The 27,625-nt window shown below is 40.3% G+C and overlaps 1 protein-coding gene across 1 annotated transcript in view; it reads left to right on the forward strand.

The window, feature by feature from the left end:
• notum1a (notum, palmitoleoyl-protein carboxylesterase a) overlaps nt 1-27,625 on the forward strand; it is a 37,063-nt gene that overhangs the window by 5,240 nt on the left and 4,198 nt on the right. Inside the window, exons 3-9 of the mRNA XM_020513489.2 lie at nt 2,345-2,440; nt 3,917-3,977; nt 6,647-6,705; nt 9,197-9,299; nt 23,200-23,391; nt 24,894-24,994; nt 26,557-26,704. Of these exons, the coding sequence (XP_020369078.1) occupies nt 2,345-2,440; nt 3,917-3,977; nt 6,647-6,705; nt 9,197-9,299; nt 23,200-23,391; nt 24,894-24,994; nt 26,557-26,704 (760 nt within the window). The remainder of the gene's footprint in view (nt 1-2,344; nt 2,441-3,916; nt 3,978-6,646; nt 6,706-9,196; nt 9,300-23,199; nt 23,392-24,893; nt 24,995-26,556; nt 26,705-27,625) is intronic.

A 27,625-nucleotide genomic window follows, 5' to 3' on the forward strand; every position in this document is an offset into this window, starting at 1 on the left:
CTGCAGTTCCTGCTATCTCAGGGTAAAAACTCCACTGCTTTTCTTCAAATTAGCTTCTTTATGCTAGCTTGTTTTACATCTCATCCAAAAACAGCACCTCCAACAGTGAAGCACCCACTGAGCACTGCACTGGAGTGTTGGCCTTTACTTTTGTACTCAAATTTCTGGAGTGCTACTCTCACAACCTTCTGATCCAGAGGTGAGAGTGCTGCATACTGAACCCTGGCAGGTCTCAATCCCACCCTCTTGTGCAACCTAGATTTTAATTGCTCCTGTACAGGTGGCTGTGTCTTCATTTGCCTGGGCCCCTAACTTTGGAATTCTCTCCCTACACCTTTCTACCCTTCCATCTCTCTCAATTCCTTTAAGAAGTTTCCTTAAAATCCAAATCTCTACCATCCATCTGACATCTCCTTATGTGACTCAGAATGAACTCTTGGTCAATAATATTCCTGTGAAATGTTTTTGGGTGTTTTATTTTGTATAGTTGCTATATCAATGCAGATTCTTGTTGTAAGTTGGCTAGTGTTTTTTTTAAATCAAATCTTCTCATTCCAGTTTTCTTCCATTATCTTTCTGGTCAATTATGAATTGTTCCAGGGAATAATTTGGAAACGAGCATGTCTTGTAATTGTTCATTTTTAGCTCGATACTGAATGATAGAGGTTTGATGGAGAGAGTGCAAATCCTTTTGGGTGTGTGGAACAATTTAAGTTGAACCCAACAACCTCCTTCCTAGCTTTCTATCTTGTGAATTTATAATCCAATATGAATTGAGTCCCTATCTAAACAAGGGATGCTTAGGTCTATTATTGATTCCATTGCAATATTAATTATTCACCTCAGTGTATAACACATCTCACATGTTCCCTTCATGTGTCTGTCACTATTAGTGACAATGGTGGAAATAGTTTGATGGGCTAAAGTTAAGAGCAACAAAAATGCATCAAAGCAATTTGGGTCAAGCAAAGGTTTCCAATTATGTTTTTGCAATAATACGGTAAATAAAAACTTGGGTGTGGATGTTTAGCTGTGAAATGGAATGTAATAAATTTGGTAATTTCCCGACTTAGCATCAGAAAATTACCACAAAAGCAGCTATAAACATTCAGCTACTTCTCTAAGCTTCTTCAAAAAGGGAACCTACAGCCCCACCTGGTCTGGCTTATATGTGACTCCAGTGCCATGGTAGAAGTTTGATTCTTAGTGTCCTTAGCATGACAAGTGATGGATGATAAATAATGCCTAGTTTGTGTCATCCACTTCTCAAAACCTCTAATGCTGGAAGTGGTTTCTGTAATTGAGAGATAGCGGGTCTGATTTTAACCCTAAGGGAATGGGGTTTAAGTGAATTAAAATTGCATGGATCTTGTTCAGTGACAGAAGGCATTGCATATCAGGGGTACTAATAAAACATTAGTATTTTTGGATTTGGTACTGAGGATATTTTAATTCAACTGTTGTCATTGTTAATTTAGAGATTTAAAGTTTATTCATTTTGGCATGTGTTTGTAAAATTTGCCAGTGAGCTTATAATTACCTCAGTATGTTTCACTTATTGTATTGATTTTGTGCCACTTTAAAGAGAAAATTTGGAACCATTGGTTTGACACTGGTAGTGGGTTGAAGAGTTCAGAGCCTTACATTTATAATGTTTCACTTGTAAATAAAATCTACAGCTCTATTAAGATTGACTTCTGGGCTCCTCCATCACCAATTGGCTGTCAGAGGTTTTATAACATACCAGCTAGTTTCTGAGTCATATGAATTGGGGGTATGCAGGGGCTTCCTCTCTCTGTGGCTTGTTTGGGGATTTGCTGCCGAGGTGTTGTTCTGCTTTATTGTTCGAATGTATTTACAAATGGCTCATGTTTTCAAAATTTTCTCCCAGATTTTCAGCAGTATTTAACTTTTAGTCCCATTTTCTTTCCTGCGTTGTTTCACCTCCAACTTATCCCTTACAGATGCCCTGATGCTTTGATATCGTTTAGTCACCTCATTGAGATGATCATCACACTTCAACCAACAGTGTCCAAAACAAAACCTTATTGGGCCATTCAACCCATTTCCTTCCTCCTCTTCCTGACCCTCCCCATCCACTTTTTGTTCATGAGTAAATGTCTGACTTATCTTCCAGTTCCCAGTCCTGATGAGGCATTTAAAGCTAACCATTAACCCGCCTTTTTCTCTTTTTTCAATACTATCGGTTTTTATTCATAGACATCTAGTATTTACATCCTATTGATATTTCTGGAGAGCAGAATTGGTAGGGTTCTAACCCACAGATGTCTCGTGCTGATTGTTCTACTTCAAGTTGAATTTGCTGTTTGCTTCTTCCTCCCAGGTGGCTGGTATTGTTTCAGCAAAGAGAACTGTGACACACGATATGATACCATGCGCCGGTTAATGAGCTCCACCAATTGGCCTCGAAGTAAAACAGGTTGGTGTTGGAAATTATGGCTTGAATGCTGCACTATTGTTCAAGCAACAGAGAAAAAACATTTCAGAAGAATAAAGCATTAAAATAATCATTTTGAGAGCCATTAGAAAGGGCATTCAGTGGATGATATCACCAAAACCCTGCAGAAATGTTCCATAACAATTTACTGTTTGCCAAGATACTGGAAATTCATAGACTACATTACTGTACTCATGTAATCTTTTTGAAAAAGGCCAAAAATCATATGATGCATTTAAATGATCCACTGAAGCGCCTTTGGACTTTTCATAATGTCAAGGACACTATATAAATGCAAGCTGTTATTATTGTACACAGTACAGGCATTCTGCTTTGAGACTTGAATGGGATGAAGCACTAATCTCATTCATTTCTTTCCCTCCTCTCTGCTTTCCAATGTTTTATCTATCTGGCTGCAGAGCTAATGTGCCAATAAGCTGGGGTAAAAAATCTTTTTTTCTCCCCAAGGGGTCCTCTTGAAATTTTCTTGGAGGGTCACTTTTTGATTTTCAGGCTGATTTGGTTTTCATGGGCTCCTTATCCATAGACGACAGACAAAATAACATTACTTTCCGTAGTTTAGTTAGCATTTGGGGTATTTGGGCTTGCACAGGAGCAGAATTAGATGAACTCATCAAATTTCTCAATAATCATCACCTCTCCCTTAAACTTAAAGGAACAAAGCACAATAAAGGCATTAAGTTCCTAGACACCACAGGATTTAAACTGGCATAAGACAACAGGCATAGGTTAGCAATAAATAAAAGCACAACAATGTGGATGCTGGATATTTGAAATAAAAATAGTGGTTTAACTCAGCAGGTCTGGCAGAATCCATGGAGAGAGAAATAGGGTTAATGTTCTGAGTCTGATATGATTCTTCTGGGCAATAGTCCTGCATATGGGGATGACTTTTCTGATTGTTTGCTCCTGTGATTGAAGTTTCCTTGTCATTAGTTGCCTGCCACCTCTGTTTATTTTGGACATTAACAATGAGAGTTTTGCAGTATCCTCAAATCAGTCAACCTAGTTTCTAATGGATAGGGATGACCACAGAAGGCTACCCACAATTAATGCAGATTGACTTAATTGGCAATTTCACACATTGACATTATAAAAATTGAGATATTTCCCATGACTGAAGACTTTTGCAGATTAACTATTCATTTGTAACTCAAATTCCCATAATTTCACTGGAATTTGCTCAACATTCAGCAATCATATTACATACTGGAAACCCCAGCCCTAATTCTCCAACTGCTGAAGTACATGGGTGAACTGTCCTAATATGCACTCTCAATATGCAACAAAATTGACCATGGATGCTTTATATCCCTGAGAAGTCAAAATGCTGGTTTCCATCAAACTGTTCCGCTAAATATAAAAAAAAATGTGGTGTGTTGTCAAATTCTCATTAAGCCCATGGGCCTGATGTTTCTGGGGCTTTTCTTTCAACAGGAACTGGAATCCTGTCTTCTCAGCCAGAAGAAAATCCGTATTGGTGGAACGCTAACATGGTGTAAGTTTTGGTCAACTCAAACAATTAGGAACCAAATTTAGAAAAGTTATGATGTGTGAATATTAAACACAACGTCAGATAACTTGAAACAAATTCACTTGATGACTTGCAAAAATGCAACACCTGGTTTGACACTGAATATCCAAGCCCGTGACCTCAACCTACTACACAGTCAAGGACAACAGCTGAATGGAAGATCACAACCATCAAATTCTCCCTCAAGTTACACACCAGCCTCCTGACTTGGAAGTATATCATTGTTCCTTCATCCATGTTGGGTCAAAATTCTGGACTTTCATATATATCAGGGCAGTGGGAGTACATATGCCATACAATCTGCAGCGGTTCAAGAAGGTGTCTCATTGCCTTTTGTTTTACAGTCTTTCATGGGAAGTGGACTTTGCTGGCTGCACCAGCATTTATTGCCCACTCCTAACTGCCCTTGAGAAGGTGGTGGTTAGCTCTTTCCTTCTTGGACTGCTGTAGTCCATGGAGTGCAGATATTCTTACGGTGCTGCTAGGAAGGTGGTTCCAAGAATTTGGCTTAGTAACTGTAAAGGAATGACGAGATCGTTCCAATTCAGGAAGGTGTGTGGCTTGCATGGGAACTTGCAGGTAAGTGGTGATGTTCCCATGTATCTGCTGCCCTTGTCCTTCAAGTTGGTAAGGTGGTGGTGGTTTGGAAGGTGGTGTTGAAGAAGCTTTGGTGAGTTGCTGCAATGCATCTTGTAGATGGTACACACTGCTGTGACTGTGTTTCGATGGTGGAGAGATTGAATTGAAGGTGGTGAATGGAATGTTGATCAAGGGAGCTGATTTGTCCTGGATGGTGTCAAGCTTCTTGAGTGTTTCCTGAGGATACCAGCGAGACTGACATCCCATGAATGAATGAAAAATGATACAAATTGCAGGACTTCACAAGCTTCAAAATCTCCCCTCCCCCGCCACATCCCAAAACCAGCCCAGCTTGTCCCCACCTCCCTAACCATTCCTCCCACCTCAAGCCCCACCCCCATCTCCTACCTACTAACCTCATCCCGCCTCCTTGACCTGTCCGTCCTCCCTGGACTGACCTATCCCCTCCCTAACTCCCCACCTACCCTCACCTTTACTGGCTCCAACCCTGCCTCTTTGACCTGTCTGTCTCCTCTCCACCTATCTTCTCCTTTATCCATCTTCTATCCGCCTCCCCCTCTCTCCCTATTTATTTCAGAACCCCCTTCCCCTCACCCATTTCTGAAGAAGAGTCTCGACCCGAAACGTCAGCTTTCCTGCTCCTCTGATGCTGCTTGGCCTGCTGTGTTCATCCAGCTCTGCACCTTGTTATCACAGATTGCAGGAGTCCTGATTTCTTCTGTGCTGGGTCAATCAATCAAAGTTAGGGGAGGAGTGAATACATTACAAGTGGCTGAAGTACCTTTGGATCATGAGGGAAAATGTGAAGTGGGATTCCTGCTTGTAATTCCTGTTTAGCACTTCCCACATGAATAATGGCTTTGGATAAGTTGAGGTTCATAGTCAAATTTGAAACATCTCCTTGGGGCAGTGGTGGCATCCCTGCCAATGAGACAAAAGCATCATCTCAGGACTCAATGGCGAAGGAAGATGAATTCATAAGCAGGTTGATCATGAACCTACAATTCCTTCCAGTACGTTCCAAAGGCAGGCAGTCAGAGCAGGAGAAACTCCTGGTCAACCACATGGCAGAGGTAACACTGGAACCTCTACCATCACAATCCATAGCCCTAGACTACAACATGTATTTAAAAGTCACAGCCACCTGGACGCCATGAGTGAACTGTTAACTGTAATCACCACTGTAATCAGTCAGCTTGCCACACTGATGGTTAGGCACACAGGAAGAATGCTTATTTGGGGCTTTTTCATACCTGATCAAGCATTTGCACCTCTGGGTGATGTTGTGCGTAAAGGAAGAACATGAGGGAAAAAATTGAACAATGTAATTATGTTAAACCTGGGGAAGTAAAATGGTTATATAGAACCACATTACATGTACCAGCACTGACTTCACTATTTCCGTCTAGGGAAATGAGTAATGAATTTGCTTGTACTCTTATTGATGTTGTGATTCTTACACTGGAATTGAGTTATTTTTAATTTTTTTCTAATTAGAATTATCTGCAAAAAGGTAGACAATGCACCAAAGTATGCCATGTAATCATTCCAGTAACTCCTGTGCATTCACTGAACCACACTCTATATTATATATATAGCATAAATACAGACTGGGAATTATAATCTCCTGCATCATTTCTCCTGATTTGTAGGTTATTTTTCTGCCACTGTCATTTGATCCTATCCACCACACACCATCTAGGGTAGAAGACAGTGCTGACCTGCTCCTTGACCTCAGACAGTTCACTTTTAATACATTAGGAAGTTTAAGAGAACAAGTACCAGGGTGAATGGCTCCCTCCTTGTTGTGAAGAACCAGAGGTCTGTTTCCCTGTGACACCTCTCCTCCCTCAAAGTCCTCTTGGAAAATCTAGGGCTAGCTTTGTTGGATTATCATAGGCATAAGAAAGCCTTTTTCATCTTCTCCCAACTATAAGAAACTTGTGTAATTCTGTGTGACACTGAACATTATATATCTACGTGAATAATAATATCTGGCACGTTGATTAATTGCACTCTTATTCATATTTCAGTTTTATCCCTTATTGCTCAAGTGATGTCTGGAGTGGAGCATCCCAGAAATCTGAGAAAAGTATGTTTTTGTTTGGTTCTATGTTGTCTTAAGCAGAATGTATCTCTATCAAACTTATGTAGGGTTGCCAAATGAATAAGCTCATTACTTGGAGTGACACTAAGCCATTCACATGTGCCAGGTCATAGTCTGATAGTTGAATTCAGTTGACTGACTGTGCCCAGGACAGTGACATGGACACTACAGATCACCAGAGTGTTTTTAACTAATGTTCTAAATCCTGATTGTTGTCGAGTTATTAGAATTGGAAAGTTTGCATGCATTGGGGCAGAATCTGATTGACTTATATCCTCTGATGTCCAGTGCCTTGCCAATGGTCAGTGTGATGAATGAACATTTTGATGTGGTATTGGAGGATCCGTGAATTTAGCTAATTGAACCAAACAAGTTTACAGTCAAAAGTAGACCATCTAACCATTTCAATAAGAAAATTGGCAGCAGTACAAGTGACCAGAAAGCTGTATTGTCAGAAAGAGCTAACTGGTTCTCTAATGTCATTTAAGAAAAGAAACATGCAGTTCTTATCCCAGTCACAGATTAATAGAAATGCCCTTTGAGGTGATCTAAAAGTCACCCAGTTACCATCACTTTCTGGCCAACAACTGCTACTCTTACCAGTGACACTTGCATTAAAACGTCGGATTTGCACAAGTTTGTTTGTTAGAACAATCTAAAATTAATCACATGGCCCTGCTCTCTTCCCCAGTCACTCTGTTCTTTCCCTGCTTCAAATATTTATCCACTCTTTTCCTTTAAAGGTGAAATGGCCTCTGTCTTAACAAGAACTAGCCATTTGGATACAGAACTGGCTCAAAGGTAGAAGACAGAGGGAGGTGGTGGAGAGTTGCTTTTCAGACTGGAGGCCTGTGACCACAAGGATCAGTGCTGGGCCCACTGATTTTTGTCATTTATTTGGATGTGAACATAGGAGGTATGGTTAGTAAGTTTGCAGGTGACACTAAAATTGCAGGTGTAGTGGACAACGAAGAATGTTACCTTGGAGCAAAACAGGATCTTTATCAGATGAGCCAATGGGCCAAAGAATGGCAGATGGAGTTTAATTTAGATAAATGTGAGGTGCTACATTTTGGAAAGGCAAATCAGGGCAGAACTTATACACTTTAATGGTAAGGTCCTGGGGAGTGTTACTGAACAAAGAGACCTTGGAGTGTAGGTTCATTGTTCCCTGAAAGTGGAGTCGCAGGTAGATAGGATAGTGACGAAGGTGTTTGGTATGCTTGCTTTTATTGGTTAGTGTATTGAGTATAGGAGTTGGGAGGTCATGTCGCGGCTGTATACGACATTGGTTTGGCCACTTTTAGAGTATTGCGTGAAATTCTGGTCTCCCCTCTATAGGAAGGATGTGAAACCTGAGAGGGTTCAGAAAAGATTTACAAGGATGTTGCCAAGTTTTGCGGGTTTGAGCCGTGGGGAAAGGCTGAATAGGCTGGGGCTATTTTCCCTGGAGTGTCGAAGGCTGAGGAGTGACCTTATAGAGGTTTATAGAATCATGACAGAATGAATAGGGTAAATAGGCAAGGTGTTTTCCCCAGGATAGGGGAGTTCAAAACATCAGGGCATCGGTTTAAGGTGAGAGGGGAAATATATAAAAGGGATCTAAGGGGCAATTTTTTCACACAGAGGCTGGTGTATGTATGGAATGAGCTGCCAGAGGAAGTGGTGGAGGCTGGTACAATTACAACATTTAAAAGGCATCTGGATGGGTATATGAATAGGAAGGGTTTAGAGGAATATGGGCCAAATGCTGGCAAATGGGACTAGATTTACATAGGTTGTCCGGTTGGCATGGACAAGTTGGACCAAAGGGTTTATTTCCGTGCTGTATATCTCTATGCCTCTTAACTCCTTTTGGCAAAATGGCATCTTCCTGTGTAAATAAACCTTTCCCAATCTTCTCTTCCCACTTATACCTCAATTTTAAATAGACTTTCCCCACTCACTCTATTAAAACTCTTCAATTTTTAAAGTGAACATTAAATTTCTTTTATCTAGCTCTACCTCAGTGGATAACATACTGTAATTCTTGGTTGCGATTGCTATCTAATGATCTCTCTTGCAAAGTTGGTGTATGTGAATGTTTTCATATTAATCGCTTGTGGGACATGAGTTTCACTGTCTGGCCAGCATTTATTGCCTGTTCCTAGTTGCCCTTGAAAAGGTGGTGGTGAGCTGTCTTCTCAAGTTGCTGCAGGCTGTGTGCTGTAGATAGACCCACAGTGATGTTAGGGAGGGTATTCCCGGATTTTGACGCAGGTAATCATAATTTGACTTGGATTTGATGCCGCTCAATGATGAATAGCTACTAGCAGTCACTCTGAAGGCTCAAGTAGAAATGTTTGTCCTTTAGTGCCCTGCACTAGTCAGTACCTTCAGGAGAGAGAGAGGAGACAAACTAAAAGGTGGGATTCTGCTGTCACGGCCTGTTCATTGTGGTTTGCGCTCACCAATCATCACTTATTGTTTGTTGAAGGTGCCTATGCTTTCATGGGAGCGCTGATAATACAAGAAGTTATCAAAGAGCTGTTGACTAAAGGCCTTGAAAATGCAAAGATTCTCCTGCTAGCTGGAACCAGGTATTGTGTTTGAGCTTTTCGGGGTCCCAATACGGAGAGTCTTTCTCTTTGAAATGCACTGTGATAAGATTAAATGCTTCTTGAGATAAAAGTGAATTCTGTGTAGAAAACCGCATTCATTTCCTGCAATGGAAATGATCTTGGCTGGATTCAAACCTACTTTGGAACTCACACACCTCCCACGGTCATTAAAGATTAAATTCCATACCATCATGGCAATTTGATAAGATTAAATGAGGTTGTGAATTAATTAATTGTTGTTGTAAATCAATAAATGAGTTATCAATATTGATTTTTACCACTTCTTTCTATCAACCTTCTTCCATGTTTGCCCCTTCTATAAGTTTTAAAATATTAGCTTTTGTCTAGGCATAGTTCCACTGTTCTGTTATCACAGCTAAATTGCTCTACTTCATGCTGAAGTTTAGACAGGAAGTGTTGATGAGTTATTTATCCAGTGTGGGGACAGGCTAACCTAAATATCTGTACAGGGTATAAAGGGATATGGAGCCAAGGCAGATAGGTGGATGGTGTTAAGGTATAGATCAACGATAAGGTCACTGAAGAACAGAACCTTCCCTGGGGGGTCAATATTCTACTCCTATTTGCATTGACACATTTCCAGCAATCAACCCAAAGAGAAAAGAGAAGTGGGAGAGCTGAATGATTTCTCACTCTCTAGCTCGAGATAAGACTTTGCAAACCACTTTTTTAATTTCTTGTCTAAAGTTTGCTAACTTAGTATCTTGGATTGAATCCAAATTCATCCTGCTCATGACCACTTGGTTACTCGCTACCATAGCCAGCTTAACTATTAGATGAATTCACCATTACTGCTTTTCTCAGTTACAATGTTAGTTAGGTCGATATTCAAGTAATTTATGATGCTATCAGGCCATTTATGGTTCCAATGTGCCACAAATCAACCTCCAGATTAATGCAACTGGCTGTTATGAAACAGTGCTATTGAATTGTCACAGGGGATTGTGGAATAGAATAAATAACTAGGTAAATATTCTTTCCTTATTCTTACACTTCTTGCAATCTTGTAGTTTCAAGGCGTAGCAAGGGATTTCTTAAATTATCTTTGCCCAGCAGAGTGTGCAATTTGCTGTGTAGAACAGGGCTGTACCGGTCTCAGAAATGATGCTTTAGCTGGCCCAGGTACTCCTGACAATCTGTCTCTGTTACTTGCAGCAAAAACATTTAATAAATTGATTAATTGTTCAGCAGAGGCAATGTAAGTAAAACAAGATATACAGGCAGGATGCTGAAACTTTTGCCGTAAGCTGCTGGCTCAAAATTTCTTTCCATTGCATGAAGACATGCAGAAAAGCTGTGATGGATATAAGTGGTCATATAATCACAGCCAGTCAACAATGGAGGCACACATTAAATACTAACTATTCTGAAAGTAGCTTGTAAGGTGCATATTTCTCAGGAGAAATAAACACAGCAGTTTATCACTCAACCCCTCTCATCTGTTTCACTATTCAATTAGATCACGGTCAATCTATATCTTAACTCTGTCCACCTCCCTTGGTTTCTCTAGAATGTAGAAGGTTAAGGGGTGATCTGAGTAAAGTCTTCAAGATATTGACAGGAAAAGACAGGGTAGGTAAAGATAAACTACTTCCACTGTAGTAGATTCTAGAATTTGGGGGCTTAGTCTAAAAATTAGAGCCAGGCCATCAGGAGAGATGTTAGGAAGCATTTCTACACGTAAAGTTGTGGTAGAGGTTTTGAACTCCCTTCCACAAATGGCAGTTGATTCTACATCAGTTTTTAGTTTTAAATCTGAGAGAGATAAACTGTTTTTTTGAGCAAAGGTTTTAAAGGATATAGGTCAAAAGCAATTATGTGGAGTTAGGCCACAGATCAGCCTTGATTTTGCCGAATAGAACAACAGGCTTGAGGGGCTGAAAGGCCTACCCTGTCCCTATGTTCTGTATTTATTAAAATTCTTGTATACCACAAAGATCTATGTCACACTTCAAACAGATGTATAAAGGGACAAACGCAGTTCTCCAGGAACATAAAATATTGCAATCAGTAAGTTTTGAGAATCTTCGCTGGTGTCTGTCGACTTCCTAAGTGCTGAACGTTGTTGTTTAAAGAAGAACATATGACATGACATGACATAATACATCTTGACCTTATTAAAACCATGCATGTTTTATGAACCATGATACAGGGGATTTGCTATTGTAAAAAATAGGTTTAAGTGTTCATCTCTTACTTGGAAAAAATGAACAAAGGCATTCATTTGATACGAAACAAAGTATCTATAATTTTCACAATCACATTTGCAAAATAGGTGAAAGGTTATAACTTTTAAGCATGAAGGACAATTGTGTTGTGACATCAACAACCTATTGAGGGATTGCTTCACCAGAACTGGTGAAATCAGTTTGCTGAAATCGCTCTGGAAGGAACAAGAAACTATGGATAGCACATGGCCTTAGTGTTAACTTTATCAGTACAGACAGTGCAACTTCTGTATGGTAATTGAAACACTGTAGAAAAGACTCACTAACAGTGCCCTGAAACTTGTTCCTGTATTCAATGAGCAAAATATAATTCTCTTTGCTTGCGTTGGCAGAGTTTATGATCTGTGTGCCACAGGAAAGGGCAGCTTATTAAAACCTCAATATGTTCATACAGTATGACTAAAAACATTTTTCTGATTTGATGCATATTTACCAAATTAAAAAGAAAATAATTCCATGGAAATTGCATACAATGAAAACATACTTATGACTGCTATGATATCCTTGTAGATCCTAGAGCGTTAGTGGTTTTCCTCATCCTTCGTCACACTGATGTGACTGAGATTGTCAGTTAAACAGAATAGTTTTATTCAACTCTACATTCTCAATGCTACATGACTGTCTTTGTTGATGTTCGAATGCCCTGTGCCATCCAACTTAACCTTGAGTACAGAACGGTTAACCTAACACAGAAATATAGTTGTGTTTCTATTATCATTGTTCTCTATTGCAAATTGTGACTTGGTGGCATACTTTGTAACTTTTAATTGGCTAGAAAACCTTAGTAACATGGTATCAGCTGTTCCCAGAGTTGAACATTTTGCTTCTGCATCTGATATTGTAACTTACTGTACTGCCAAATCTAAAATTGGGAAACCAACATTGATTAAAATAGACATGATGCAAACCAATAACTAAAATGTGACTGCAGGCAAGTGAGGATCAGTGACTAAATATACCTAGGTAAAAACCCTCCTAGGGGATAAGAAAGAGAACAGGAAGGAGCTTGTATAAAGAATAGATTTCTAATTACGTGAGATATCAATTCTTCAAGAAGTAGACTGGGAAAATGTTTCATTTAAAAGGAAGAAAGACTTTTACAGGGTATTCAAGACTGTTTTCAATGTTACTAGTCCAGCAAAGAGCACTATTTGATCTGTTCCTGTATAATGAAATGGAGCAAGTAGACCACATCAACTTAGAGGTACATTTGGGAAGTGGTGACCACAATATAATTAAGTTCAATACAAGAAAAATAAAGAGCAAGAAAAGTGACAGGCATATGTATTTGACTAGGGGAAAAAAAAACAAATTATACCAAGATTAAAAGGGACATAGCCTTGATTAAAGAGAATGAAAAATTGGCAAACATAACTGTATTTAACAGGAAATATTTAAACAGGAGACAGAAAGAGTACAAATTAACTATATTCCAGTAAGGCAAAAAGGATGTGTATTGATGATTAATAGGAAAAACAGGCTGCTAAGAGATGAAGAGACTCAGTTTGTAGTGGTGTGTGAGGGAATGGCAGAAATGGTAAATAATTCATCTTTGCTTTCATAGAGGAGTTAGTACTGGGATTACACAACCAGCTGAGGTGGTTTTAAGAAATTTGGTGGAGGCTATAGTTCAAAGAGAAATGATATGAAACAGTTATTCGAAACTTAGGATAGACAAATCACTCAGATGTGATGGATTTCACCTGTAAGCCCAGAGGAAATGACTGAGGAGTCTGACCATAATTTTCCGATGGCTTAGTGTCATACAACACGGTAACAGAACCTTTGGTCCAAATAGTCCATGCCGACCATAATCCCAAACTAAACTAGTCCCACCTGCCTTTGCTTGGCCCATATCTTTCCAAATATTTCTTATTCATGAATTTATCCAAATGTCTTTTAAATGTTGTAATTGTACCTGCATCCACCACTTCCTCTGGCTGTTCATTCCACACACAAACCATTCTCTGTGTAAAGAAGCTGCCCCTCATGCCCTTTCTAAATCTTTCTCTCCTCATCTTAAAAATATACTCGCTGGTTTTGAACTCCCCCGCCCTAGGCAAAAGACCCTTACTATTCACCTTATCTGTGCACCTTGTGATTTTATAAACCTCCTGAACCTCCAACACTCCAGTGAAAGAAGTCCCAGCCTTCCAGTCTGTGTTTATAGCACTGAGAAATAAAGGGAATGTGCTCACAGGGACACAGAGATGGGAGGCACGGGGCAGTCATCTGGGAGTTTTGTTTCTGCTTCTCTCACTTCATTTTATTTACTCTACCTGAGTTGTGGTTCTTAAACCATTAAACCCAGAAGGCAGAAAACAAGGATGGGGGTAAAAGGAAGTTTCTTTTGACTGGAAGAGCTGTGTCCCATAAGGCATTTGCTTTGAGGTCACTCTTATTAGTAAACGATAATATCTTGGATGTAAGGCAGTGCTTTCCAAACATTTTCCCTCTGTGACTCCATTTCAAGGCTTGCAAATCGTCATGCTCATCACATCAGTGAAAACTTAGAGGCCAGGGTTTGGCAGAGGGTGGAGGGTGTTGAGTTAGGAGGACGGATGGTTGTGACAATGGTGCCCTGGTAGAGTGGCCATTGCAGCTGTTCTACCTTGGTCAGAGCTCCACATTGCTGCCTTGAGGTAGGGGGCAGCAACACAGGCGAAAAATACTGCTCGTGACGAAGGTCTGAAATAAAAACAGAAAGGGCTGGAGAATAGGTCTGGCAGCAGCTGCAGACGCCGAAACAGATCTAACGTTTCAAGTCCAGTATGACCATTCTTCAACATTAGTTTAGCTACCGGAAAATGTCAACCATAAGGTTTTGTAAGTAAGAATAAAAAACACGCTTAAAATAGTAAAATTTTAAATGTGGAAGCAAAGAAGAGGGATCGCGGGCTTGCTGAAACATGAATAGAGGTGGCAACATGACTGGATTTTAATAATTTTTATTTCTCATTTATGGGATGTTGGTAGTTCCGCCAAGTGCAGCTCTTATTGCTCATCCCTAATTGTCGTTGAGAAAGGTGTGGCGCCTGCTGCAGACTGAGTGGTGAAGGTGCCTCAGCGTTGGCAGGGAGCGATTTCCACAGTTTTGACCTGGTGACAATGAAAGGACCATGATATATTTCTAAATCAAGATGATGTGAAACTAAGAGGGAAACCTGGAAGTGGTGGTGTTCCCATCCACCTGGTGTCTTGTCCTTCGACATAATAGAGTTCAAGGCTTTGGGCAGTGCCATCTAAGAAACCTTGGTGAGTTACTACAGAGCATCTTGAAGATGGTCCACACTACATCCACAATGTACTGATGGTGGTGAAAGTGGACAGTTATGATTGTAGATGGGGTGCTGATTGAGCTGCTTTGATTTGGATGCTGCCAGGCTATTTTGATTGCTTTTGGAGCTGTACTGATCCAGACAAGTGTAGAGTACTCCATCACACACCTGATTTGTGTCTTGTAGGTAGCAGATAGACTTTTGGGATTAGCAGGTGAGACACTTGCAACAAAGTACTCAATCCCTGACCGACTCTCTTAGGCGTAGCGTTGATATGGCTAGTTCAGTTAATCTTTAGGATTTTGATGGAGTGAGGCTTGGTCAAGATAATGTAATTGAATGTCAATGAGAGATGTTAAGGTTTTTCTTTCTGGGAGATTGTCATTGTCTGATACATGAGAAGTGTGAATGCTACTTGTCACTTACTTAGGTTGTCTAGGTGTTGCTGCATGTGGGTGCAGATCCCTTCATTATCTGACAAATTTGTGAATGAAACCAAACACTGTGCAACCATCAGGAAATATCCCCATTTCTGATACTTCAAAAGGAATGTTGTTAACGAAGCTGCTGAACTTGGACACTGCCCTGAGGAACTCCCTCAGTGATGGAGATTAAACGATTGGGTTCCAATAACCAGAACCATCTTCCTTTGTGCCAGATATGACTGAAAACAGGGGGGAACCTTCTCCCTGATTCCTATTGACTCAATTGTTACTGTAGCTCCTTGGTCAAATGTTGCCTTGGTGTCAAATTCAGTCATTTGTACCACTCCTCTGGGATTCAGCTAATTTGATTTGATTTGATTCGATTTATTGTTGTCACATGTGCCAAGATACATTGAAAAGTGTTATTTTGCATGCTATCCAGGCAGATCATACCATACCAAGTGCATCAGGGTAGCAGAGCAGAGTGCAGAATACAGGGTCACAGTTGCAGAGAAGCTGCAGAGAAATCAATAATAACTTTTGAAAGATCCATTCAAGATCTGATTACAGCGGGCAGAAGCTGTTCTTGAATCTGTTCATACATATATTCAAACTTTTATATCTTCTACCCAATGGAAGAGAGTCTAATCCAGGTGGGAGGGGTCTTTAATTTTGCTGGTTGCTTTCCCAAGGCAGTGGGAAGTATAGATGGAGTCAATGGTTGGGAGGCTGGTTTGCATGATGGACTGGGCTGTGCTTACAACTCTCTGTAATTTCTTGAATTTTTGGGAACAGCAGTTGCCAAACCGCATGGTAATGCTTCCAGATACAATGCTTTCTATGGTGCATCAATAAAAATTGGAAAGAGTCTTTGTGGACTTGCTGAATTTCCTTAGCCTCCTGAGGAAGTAGAGGCGTTGCTGTGCTTTCTTCACCGCTGCATCGATGTGGTTGGGCCAGGACAGATTGTTGGTGATCATCACTCCCAGGAACTTGATGCTGTGGACCACCTCTGGAAGAAGGTTTTAAAGGTCAGGAGATGAGATGCCCTGGCAGAACCCAGCAACCGAAAAAATTATTGCTGGGTAAGTGGCAGAAGATCGCGCCATCAGCAATGCCTTCCGTCATTCGGACAATGATTGAGAGGAGGCGGGATTGGAAATATCCTCTGATTGTGAGTCAGCACAGATCAAAGTTTGAGTCTTTGTGTAGTAGATCATGATGGATAAAAGTCAGTAGGGAAAGATCCCTTTGGATGTTGTGTAAAGAGGCATCATAAACACCTTTATATAAATTTATCTTGTTGACTATTTCAGACAAAATTGTTAACGTATAATTTCAAAACTCCTTGTCCCACTGTAGTCAACCTTGAAGGTCTTGCTACATGAATGAAAGTGTAGTAGAAGTGGCAACATGAGAGCATAGTTTCTATGACAACACAATAAGCATTGTCAACATTGATTGTTGTTAGATATTTCAATGGGAGTCCAGTCAGCTTAAGGCAAGCGTGATCTTGATGATAGAAAAACAGTTGCCCATTTTTATAATTCCAGTTCCAACAAAAGGAAGTGGCAGAAAAGGGAAGCTACAAGTGAGGATGAGTCAGAAGTTAGTTACACCCTTTGCTCAGGGGTCAGTAAAGTAACTCAAGTAACTTTTCACACAATTTAACCCATCTGGTTCACTAATGTTCTTTGGGAAGGAAACTTCGATCCTTACCTGGTCTGGCCTACATGTGCTTTCAGACCTACAGCAATGTGGTGGACTCATAACTGCCCTCTGGGCAATTAAGGATGGGCAAAAAATGCTGGCCTAGCCAAGCCCTCACCCCTTGAATAAATAAATAAAAGTTTCATAGGAGATACTAATTGTGGAGGCTAGGTCAGGTAAATTAGTAGCACTAAGGAAAGAAAGATCTGTACTTAGGTAGCACATTTCGTGACTGCTGGACATTTCAAGATGTTTTACAGCTATGTAGTTCCTATAGAAGTGTAGTCATTGTATTATCATAGGGAAAAATGACAGCTTATTTTCTCACAGCAAGCTTCCATAAATGGCAAGATGATAATGCCTAGATAATCTATCTTTGTGCATGGGGACAGGGTGAATTTGTGTTGAGTGTTTGGGTTATTCTCACATGTATAGCCTTACCCAGTGTCTCAGAATGTTTTGGGAATGTATTCAGTGAATATTGAGGCAGGGGAGGTTCAGACCGATGTCAAAGGGATTCCAGCAGCTTGAAATATACTCCGTGATGCCAGTGCCAAAGTTTGAGTGCAAAATAATTGATCTCCTTTTATCTCCATTTGCTCTTTGTGGAATTTTGGCAGTAACACCAAAGCAAAAGCTGATGGATTCAGTACCCTGGAACATGGAACCACTTCATTTATGGGCAAAACTCTGAAGCTCTTCCAGCTGCTAGTTGGCATTTCTGGCTGTTTGGAGTCATAGATGTTGCTAGAGATGATAAATATTGTTTTGAACAATTTTATGGAGGGTCATAAAAAGCAAAATGCTCAGCAGGTTCTAACAACAGATCTTTAACCTGAAGCATTGCTCCTTCCTTCCTGTTTCCACATTTTCACAGATGCTGCCTGACCCACTGAGTGTTTACAGAATGTTCTGCATTAATTGTAGGAAATCTTTTCTTCCCATATATTTTTTGGAGTTTTGAGGGATTTTATGAATGTTATTTTTTGCTCAGGCCAGTCGTCTCCCCTCTGTCCCTGGTCCTTCCCACCTCCTCTCTCCTTCTATTTTCTCCTCAACAAACCCCCCTCCCCCCACCACCTCCATTTCTCTTTGTGTTTTCTTTGCCTTACTGATTCCTCCAGGCACTGGCTCATTCCAAGTTGTTCTGGAGGCAGCTCATGCCCTTCAGTACTTTGCCTAAGTTAGTGGTTCTTCGTCTGAGAATTTGAATGGGGAGCATTGGCAAGCTATTATGTGGGGGTATTAGAGATTTAATTTCCTCTTGGCCACGCACACATGTGATACCAATATTATTACCTCTACAAGCTGCTCTGGTTGTTTTCAAGCTCAAAGCAGGGAGTGAAACTAGAATCTAGTTAGCATGGCTCAGTTCAAATTGAGAGCTGTATTTAATAACTCGGAAACCCAATGAGCTGTGCGTTTGCAGTTTTCCCCATATGTAAAACACCAGCGAGCTAGTGAAAATAGTTGAAACAACATCAAGGCAGGAAGGTTATGTCGGCACACCCTCTGAATCTCTTTTGAGACCTTTAACAACTGTTAGAAAGAGGGGATGTTGTCCCAACATTGCGGGCTGGATTCAAAGCAAGGTCCTACAGATTAAAGGATACTGTGCTACCCACTGTGCCACCCAGTCTTTGATTATATTTATTTTTATTGTGGAATTGCTATTAATGGTGGGGTAACCCTTTCCATGGGAAAACATTGTTTTATGTGGCTGAGCCGTAATCACTGTTATTACTATAACACAATTAGATACAAAGACTTCTGAAATGTCAGAGAATGTTTTCTTCATTAATGCAAAACTGCTAAGTCCAATTCTCCCTAGCTTAAGAAACATGAATTTGAATACCTTCACTTAAAAAGCGCCAACAATTAATGTGCGCAAATCCTCCAATGTGACCTCCATAATAAGTGGAAGCAAGGATTGGGTAGTCAATCTTGATTTCATTGATCCAAGCTTTAATATACATGGACATTGAGGAAGGCCAACAATAACTTCTCAAAAGGAAAAATGTTAACTTCTTCGTTGACGTGAATCAAATAACAATTCAAGGTTCGCGTTTGATAATTAAGTGTGAAATTTATAAGGCTTCTAGTTTCTTGGAGTTTATGATGCCACTTCCACAAATGTATGCGACATGTGACATAATGCTATCAAATGACAGAATTACGCTTGGAATTTCCAACCTAATGCTTCCCACAACAGCTGGTAGACACACATTGAACAGGAGCCAGGAGAGCTGTTTTGATATTTCTTGAAAGGCGACTGGAGCACAGCCGTCATCATTCATTTCATTACAAAACTCAAGCACGTCCTTTAATTACTGAGAATATACCTCAGCTGGTTCTTATTCTTCCCCTCGTTTGCTGCGCTGCTATTATTTTCCTGCTAAGAATTAAGACAACATGATTCAATCAAGAACTCCCTAGAGTGAGGTCTTACAGCATGATGCCATTTGATGAAGAGAAACGGGATTTAGTTGGAGCATTTCAGAATAAAATGGAATAACTTGAACAATGGGGCTGTAGAGGCAAACAGGTGAGAGGGAGATGAAGATGACCAAGGCAAGGTCATTGCAATATGTGCTGTAACATAAGCTTAAACTGCAGACTTTCTCATTTTACTGGCTTGTGCTCTGCATATGTTGCCGAGGGAAACATCAGGCTGTTGTTCAAGACAGTTTACATGATTAGTAGCAATGGGTTGTTGTTGGTTCCAAGACACAGTTCTGCTCATCTATTTTAGTAACATGAAGAATGTTTTGCATAGTAAGAGGCTCAATTTTTGCAGGCATTGGACCTGGACAATTGTTTAAGTTTCTGAGTTGTGAGTAAGTGATTTGTATCATACATTTTCATGTGAATAGAGTTTGATAACTATGAATGAATATCTATATAAATAATCATCAACTTCTTTCGACTAAAGAAATGTTTGCAATCATATAGCACCTGCCATGACCTGAGAATGTCACAAAGCACTTTACAGCAAATGAAGTGTAGTTGCATTTTGAAGTGCAGTTGCTGTTGTAATGTAAGATGATATATCTACTATAAAATAACTTGCTACTGGCTGAGGTTGTGAAAAGTGTGACATGAATGCAAGTTAATCTTTGCATTTTTATATTATTTTTGCCACTATATTTGCAATAGTTGTTCCTTATTTCCTTTAAAGAAACCAAACTTTTATTTAATATATGTGTTGTCTTATGCACATTAACGCACTTTAGACACAAGATATCTTCAATATAACTCTCTTGCTTATACTCAGAATATTAATAAGTAAACTGACTTGTTATAATAGCAAATTCTGGTTTTCCTGTTAAAGAATGTGAATTTAACGAATGGAGATATTTCAGGCAGTTGACAGGTGCATTATCACCCTTCAACTCAATGTGGACAAATCCTGAGTGAATGAAAAACCATCTCCATCTTTCTGCTCCAGGGACTCATCACACAGTTGCTGTCATCATGCATTCAGCCACATTTTGTGTCATCATCTCAAATATTGTTTGTAGCAAGTTCAAAAAATGTAATCAATCCCTCCTCTGTGAAGATGGTGCTTCTTTCAAGTCTTGCTCCACCCTTCAATTTCAGCTATTACTATGACATTAGCAGAATCCACTAATTGTCTAAAGGGAAGAGTCTAGAGTCTGCAATAATACTGGGTGATTTTTTGAAGAGTTAAATTAAGCACTTCCTTTAGGGCAGATCTTCCAACTGACTGAGGTGTGTACACTGAATTAACTGAATTAGGGATATTTTGAAGCACAGATTCGGTTAAGTGTTACAAATTCTGGAGCTTAGCTATGCTGGTGCTTTCTGACTGCTAGTCCTCTGTTGCAATATTTAAATAACTCACTGCGATCTAAATAATAATACAATCTTAACGTGAACTGTCTTAATTTGATATTAAAGAAATAAACCAATTTGTTTAAACATGTAATGATGCACCTCCACACCTATTACATCCTGAGATGGGAGTGAAACCTGAACCTGCTGGCCTAGAGATAGGGACATTACCCACAGCAACACAAGGTCATCTGTTAGATATTTTCAAATTGACCTGTTTGGAGGTGTTATTACACACCTCTAGAGTAGGTGGGACATGAAGCCAGGCCTCCTCTGTCAGAAGTAGGGACACTACCACTATACCACTTTCGTCAAACATCTTGACCTTCTCTTCTCTGAAGTGAAGAATTCCAGATTCTCCAGGTTATTTGTGTTAACTGAAGTCCCTCATCTTCGGAACCACTTTTCTGCATTCTCTTCCAATTCTTCATACACTTCCTAAGCCACATTGCCTAGAATTGGACGCTATATTCCAGTTGAAGGCCAAATCAGAGCTTTATAAAATAACATCACACTGCTTAGCTTTATATTTTATGACTTTTATTTTATTTTAGGAATCCTGGAGATGCCTTTTTACCACCTTCTCAACCTGCCCTGCCACTATGATGATTTATGCACATGCATCCACAGTCCCTTCACTCCTTTCGAATTATACTCTTTGTTTTATAATGCCTCTCCTGATTCCTCCATTCAGACCGAAATGTATTACTTCACTCTTCTCTTTCTGCAACTTTATCGGCCATACATCTGCCCTTTTCACCAAACCTTGAAACTGGCAGCATTCAGATTGAATTTAGGGTTACTCAGACTCATTCATTGCTGATCAGTCTAGGTTACATTTTTCACACAGGCGCTTCAAAGATTCTGTGTCTTTGTTGCCTTTTTTTTATGACCCATGTGGTCGTAATTACCTCCTTGTGGGTCCCATGACTCTCCAGATGTGGAAGAAACACAAACCAAATAAATAAAGCTTGAAGCTGCTTAGCATCTCTCTCCCATCTTTGTATCCTGACCATTGACATTCCAGCCCCTAATAGAACCCATTTAAAGATCTGGTCTACAATTTGAGGAGGGTAGAATATAGAAGGGGGTCAGTGTATGTAGCGTCTTCACAGCTCACGTGATCTCCTTACTTTGCCAATCAGTCCTATGTCACTAAAGGAACGGGTAGTACACGTCTTTAGTGCAGCAATAATCCCTCTTTAAAAAAATTGAGTTGGAACATTTTTCTATTTTGCCTCTTTACGGTCATTACAATCTGCAGCAGCTCAGATTTACTGCCATTGAGCTGCATGTTTCCTTCTGTGGGTGTGCAGAATGGGCAATTGAAGCAAATGGGTTATTGAAGCTTTTTCAGATCAAGCAACATCTTGAATTGGCTCGGAGGAGCAAGGCTGTCTGAAGCACTGTCAGGAATGTCCGTTTTCCAATTCAAGGCACTCACCCTTTAGATTGAACTTTGAATTATTCAGATAGTTTAGACTCTGGATGCCACAGCATTTCACTCTAAGGAAGTCCTTGTTATTACCCAGAAGGTGCAATTTTATGACTCAAATGATATTTTGCACTTTGCAGGATGTGATCATCGAAGATAGCATTTTCAGATGGATGTCTTATCACATTTGTGAAATTAAAAATATATGTGAATTAAAAATATTGAGATATATGAATCTTGCAGCAAACACAACATGACTCAAACCAGCAGTACATCTGCTGATCTTTGGTTAACTGTAAACACACACAGTGTTAGAAGTGATTGTAGAAGAGTGAACAATGGATTTGTATTTTACAATTCAACATATAGTGCAAGTTATAGTGGAGAATGTGTGTATTTTATAGCCATGATGTGGAGGTGCTGCAACAGGAGTGGACAAAGTCAGAGGTCACATAATGCCACGGTTATAATCCAACAGATTTATTTGAAATCACAAGCTTTTGGATATCACAAATAGATTGTATTCCCTACCTGAGTATAAAAACCATTGAAAGTTGGAAGAATTATTACCATTCTCAAGCGTTTTGGACAAAAAGTTAAGCTTAAGCCCTGTCGATTACTTCAGGATGTAAGAGATCTCATGCTATGTTTTCAAAGAAGAGCAGGGTTGTCCTGGTCAATATTTATCCTTCAACCTAACAATCAGAATACCTGGTTATTATCATATCACTGTGCATGGGATCTTGCTTTGCTTGCTGTGGTACCTACATTGCAACAGGTGCTTACACCTCAGAAGTAACCTATTGAGCTTCAAAATGCTTTAGTGCCTCCTAAAGTTATGAAAGACCCTACACAAATGCAAGTCTTTTTTTAAAATCCATCTTTAATTGTAATGTTGTTAATTGGAGTGTTTGTCTGTCTGACTAGTGCTGGTGGGACAGGGGTGCTCCTGAATGTAGACAGAGTGGCTGAACAGCTTGAAGAGTTGGGAGTCCATGGAGTGCAAGTTCGCGGTCTGGCTGATTCAGGCTGGTTCCTGGACAACAAACAGTACCAAAGGACTGACTGCATCGACACAATATCATGTGCCCCCACAGAAGCAATCAAGAAAGGAATAAGGTAAAGACTTCTGCTTCTCTTGTGAGTTTTCATCTCTCAGGGCATCCTGCTGAATAGGAGTTTGATGTATTTCTTGGTCAAGGCACTTGGTTATCAGCAGCAATTCCACGATGTTGGAGGAGACAATAACTAAAGCTACCCGAGTATCGTCCAGCTGGGTAAACTTCTGTCAATGGATGGAACCCGTTGGGCTCTCACTCATAATATGGATAAAGCACTCATCTAGAAAGATAAACTTATCACTGGTATTCCTGACAATGGGGATTTAATATTTATGATCTCTACATGCTTCTTACTGAGCAAAAGACCTTGGGATTTATGCTTCCAACATTTCTGTATTTTTGGGACTATTAATTTAGATATTCTAACTATTACAGGAGGTACCCTGCATTGATAGATCATGGGATGGTGTCTCAAGAAAGCACCCTGAGTGGACTTTCATTAAGGTGCACCATGTTCTTGTACCAAAAGGAACTTCCATGTACTTAACTGTTTCCATCACCTTGAAAGCTGTTCTCCTCTGGAAAGGTTTTGAAGAAAGGATGTTCCACATTCAAAGCATTTCAGAGAAGGTTCATTCATTTCTGGGATTGGGGGATTATTTAATGAGGAGAGGTTGAACAGGTTGGGGCTATGCTCATTGATCGGGATTGAGAAGACCGACAAGTTGAACATATTAGAACATCTGAGATCCTGAAAGGAGTGGTGGGTGGATGCTGAGAGGATATTTCCTCTTCTGACAGAGTCTAGAACTAGGGGACACAAGTTACAAATTTAACACTGAGACAAAGAGGATTCTTTATCTGTCAGCGATTTGTTAGTCTGTGGAATTCTCTTCCCTCAGAGAACAGTGGAGGATAGAGTGTTGAATATATTCAAAGCTGAATTTAATAAATGTTTGTTCTAGAGTGTTGAAGGTCATGGAAGACAGACAGGAAATGGAATTAAGTACACAATCAGATCAGCCACAATCTTACTGATTGGCAGAGGGACCCACTTCTTGTGTTCTTATCCAAAGTATCTTAGCCACTCATTTTTAAATTACAGACTTTAACGGGCAGAAAGAGAGCTGCTTTCTACTGATACATTTCATGTCATCTAACTAAAAAGAAACCAGGAGAATTGTAACTGTACCAAATTAAGAATAGAAGGGAGCTTTAAGGGATTAAGATGTGCAGCCACAGCTAGTAGAATGGAGTTAGTGTTAGAGTTAGCTGAGATCTCTTTTGAATGATAGCTTATATTGAAGGTGTTGGAGGGGCTGAATGGCCTGCTCCTGTTCAGATATTCTACTAAGAGCATTTGAGAACCAGTAGGAGATGGTTCTTTCGTTTTCCTGAGATGCTTCATTGCTTGTGAGTTGCAAATTCTCTTTGTCCAATTTTCACACAGACGCCTCCACTTAGTCAGAGCAGGTCCTCCCTCTTCCCTATGTATTGGACCTGAATATTTGGTCTTTGAGGGATGGTGTGAAATGATTAAAACCTCTTTCATGTTTTCAGATACTGGAATGGAGTTGTACCCGAACTTTGCAAGCAGCAATTCAGAGAAGGAGAAGAGTGGAACTGCTTCTTTGGATATAAAATATATCCAACTTTAAGAAGTAAGATATTTTTTAAAAATTAACAATATCAAAGCCTATCTGATCTATAAGGCATGCTCACATTATCTGGAGTTACCCAACTCTGTCATCTCAGCTCCAGGAGATCTCTGCAGGAGTTCCTCAGGGTAGTGTTCTTGGCCCAACCATCTTCAGCCCAACCATCAATGACCTTCCCTCCATCTTAAGGTCAGAAGTGGGGATGTTTGCTGATAATTGTGCAATGTTCAGCACCATTCACAACTCTTCAGATACTGAAGAAGGCTGTGAGCAAATTTATTAAGACCTGGCCACTATCCAGGTTTGGGCTGACAGGTGGCAAGTAACATTCGCACCACACAAAGCCAGGCTATGACCATCTTCAATAAGAGAGATTCGCCCTTTGATATTCGATGGCATTACCATCGCTGAATCTCCCACTTATTAATATCCTGGGTGTTACCATTGACCAGAAACTGAAGTGGACTAATCATAAAAATACTCTGCCGACGAGAACAGGTCAGAGGCCAGGAATTCAGCAGTGAGTAACTCACCCCCTGTCTCCCCCAAAACCTGTCCACCACCTACAAGGCCCAAGTCAGGAGTGTGATTTATTACTCCCTGCCTGTGTGGATGGGTGCAGCTCCAACAACACTCATGAAGGTCGTCACCATCCAGGACACAGCAGCCTGCTTGGTTGACACCCATCCATCACCCTCAACATTCACTCCTTTCAACACCACTACACAGCACTAACAATGTGTATCATTGACAAGATGCACTGCAGCAGCTCACTTTCAAAATCCATGGCCTCTACGACATAGAAGGATAAGGGCACAAGAGACTTGGGAACACTGCCACTTGCAAGTTCCCCTTCAAATCTGTCACCATCCTGACTTGGAAATAATCACTGTTCCTTCATTGTTGCTGGATCAAAATCTTGGAACTTCCTCCCTAACAGCTCTGTTGGTGTTCCAATGCTCTTCAGGACTGCAGCAGTTCAAGAAATCACCATTGCTTTTTCCAGGGCAATTAGAGATGAGAAATAAATGCTGACCCAGACAGCAAGACCCATATCCTATGCACAAATAAAGAAAATCGCCTTCAGATTTCTCAATGGTAAATTCGCAGTGAATACACATTAAAGATAATTGGCAAAAGGGTCAGTTGTGCAGATGGAGAGAATTTGTTTTATGTAAAATATTTGGATCTGATGCAGAACACACTGCTTGAAGCAAATTAAGAAGTAACTTTTGAGAAAAAATGAGTTAACTACTTGAAAGGAAAAGTCTTAAAGACAATGGAGTAAGAATATAGGGCTGGCTGATGAACTATCACCTTCAGAGTTTCAGCACAGGTATGATTGGCTCAATAGTCTCCTTCCATTTTATAGGAAAGCAGATCACTCTGTAATTGGAGTTCCAATAAGGAATAGATTTACGATTCTTCCACTTGACTGGAATATTCAGATTTTATTCAAGCAAATCCTAATCCACAGGCCTTCATAGGGACCTAAGATATTTCTGAAACAATGTTTTATGGAGAAAAGTCACAGGAAATCTGACTTTGTTCTGTTTCTTTCAAAGGCCCATTGTTTGTGGTCCAGTGGCTCTTTGATGAAGCACAACTTACAGTGGATAATGTGCATCTCACGGGGCAACCAGTTCAAGAAGGACAGTGGAACTACATCCAAAACCTGGGAAGAGAGCTGAAAAATACTCTTAAGGATGTACCGTAAGTTTTGTCAGCTCTGTGACCTTGTTAAATCCCCATTTTGGCTCTGTTTAACATCCGTCCCAAGTTTCAGCAGCGGGAGAGGGAGCTGAAGCTTTTGCCTGCCTCCCACACAAAGGGTGTGTGCCTGGGGGAGCTGCCTGTCTAACCAGGGAGGTCCTCACTTTACATCCTAAATAGAACAGTCTCCAGCTGAAGACTTGCTTATATCTGGAAGAAGTGTCTGGAAAGGTTGGAATGGCACAGTCTTATTAAGACTACACAAGACAGGGTTCATGTGTCTAGATGGTTGAAGGCAGGAGACCAAATTGAGAGAGTGCTTGGGGAGGATTATGGCATCTCAGGCCTCATAAATAGAGATATTCAACAGAAAAATACAACAAGGTTGAGCTGATTAAACCACAAGTGGAGTGCTGCCTCCAGTTCTGTTCATTGCACACTTTAGGAAGGGTGTGAGCATGCTTTAGAGGAGGCAGATAGATATACCAGCATGGTTTTGTGGAAAAGTGATTTTAATTAAAAGATTAGTTTGGAGAAACTGAGTTGTTCTTATTGGGGCAAGGGAGATCGAAGGGGGATTTGATGGAGGTGTGAGGAAGACTTTGTGTCCCAGTGTGTGTCAATGATCTGGAAATCTCCCTGGATGAGGGGGGTTGGAAGAACAGGCAATCAATGATTTCAAAATGAGATTGGATGGGTACTTGAAGGAAATAAATTTGCAGGGCTACCAGGATGGAGAACTGGATTATGTGATTTTTTTATTAATTCATGGGATGTGGATGTTGCTGGCTAGATCAACGTTTATTGCCTATCCCTAATTGCCCAAAGTGAGAGTCAACCACATTGCTGGAGTGATGTAGATGTAGGCCTGACCAGGTAAGGATGGCAGTTTCCTTCCCTGAAGAGCATTAGTGAACCAGA

The sequence above is a fragment of the Rhincodon typus genome, chromosome 23 (genome assembly GCF_021869965.1).
Source record: "Rhincodon typus isolate 14 chromosome 23, sRhiTyp1.1, whole genome shotgun sequence".
In the NCBI taxonomy this organism is placed as follows: Eukaryota; Metazoa; Chordata; class Chondrichthyes; order Orectolobiformes; family Rhincodontidae; genus Rhincodon; species Rhincodon typus.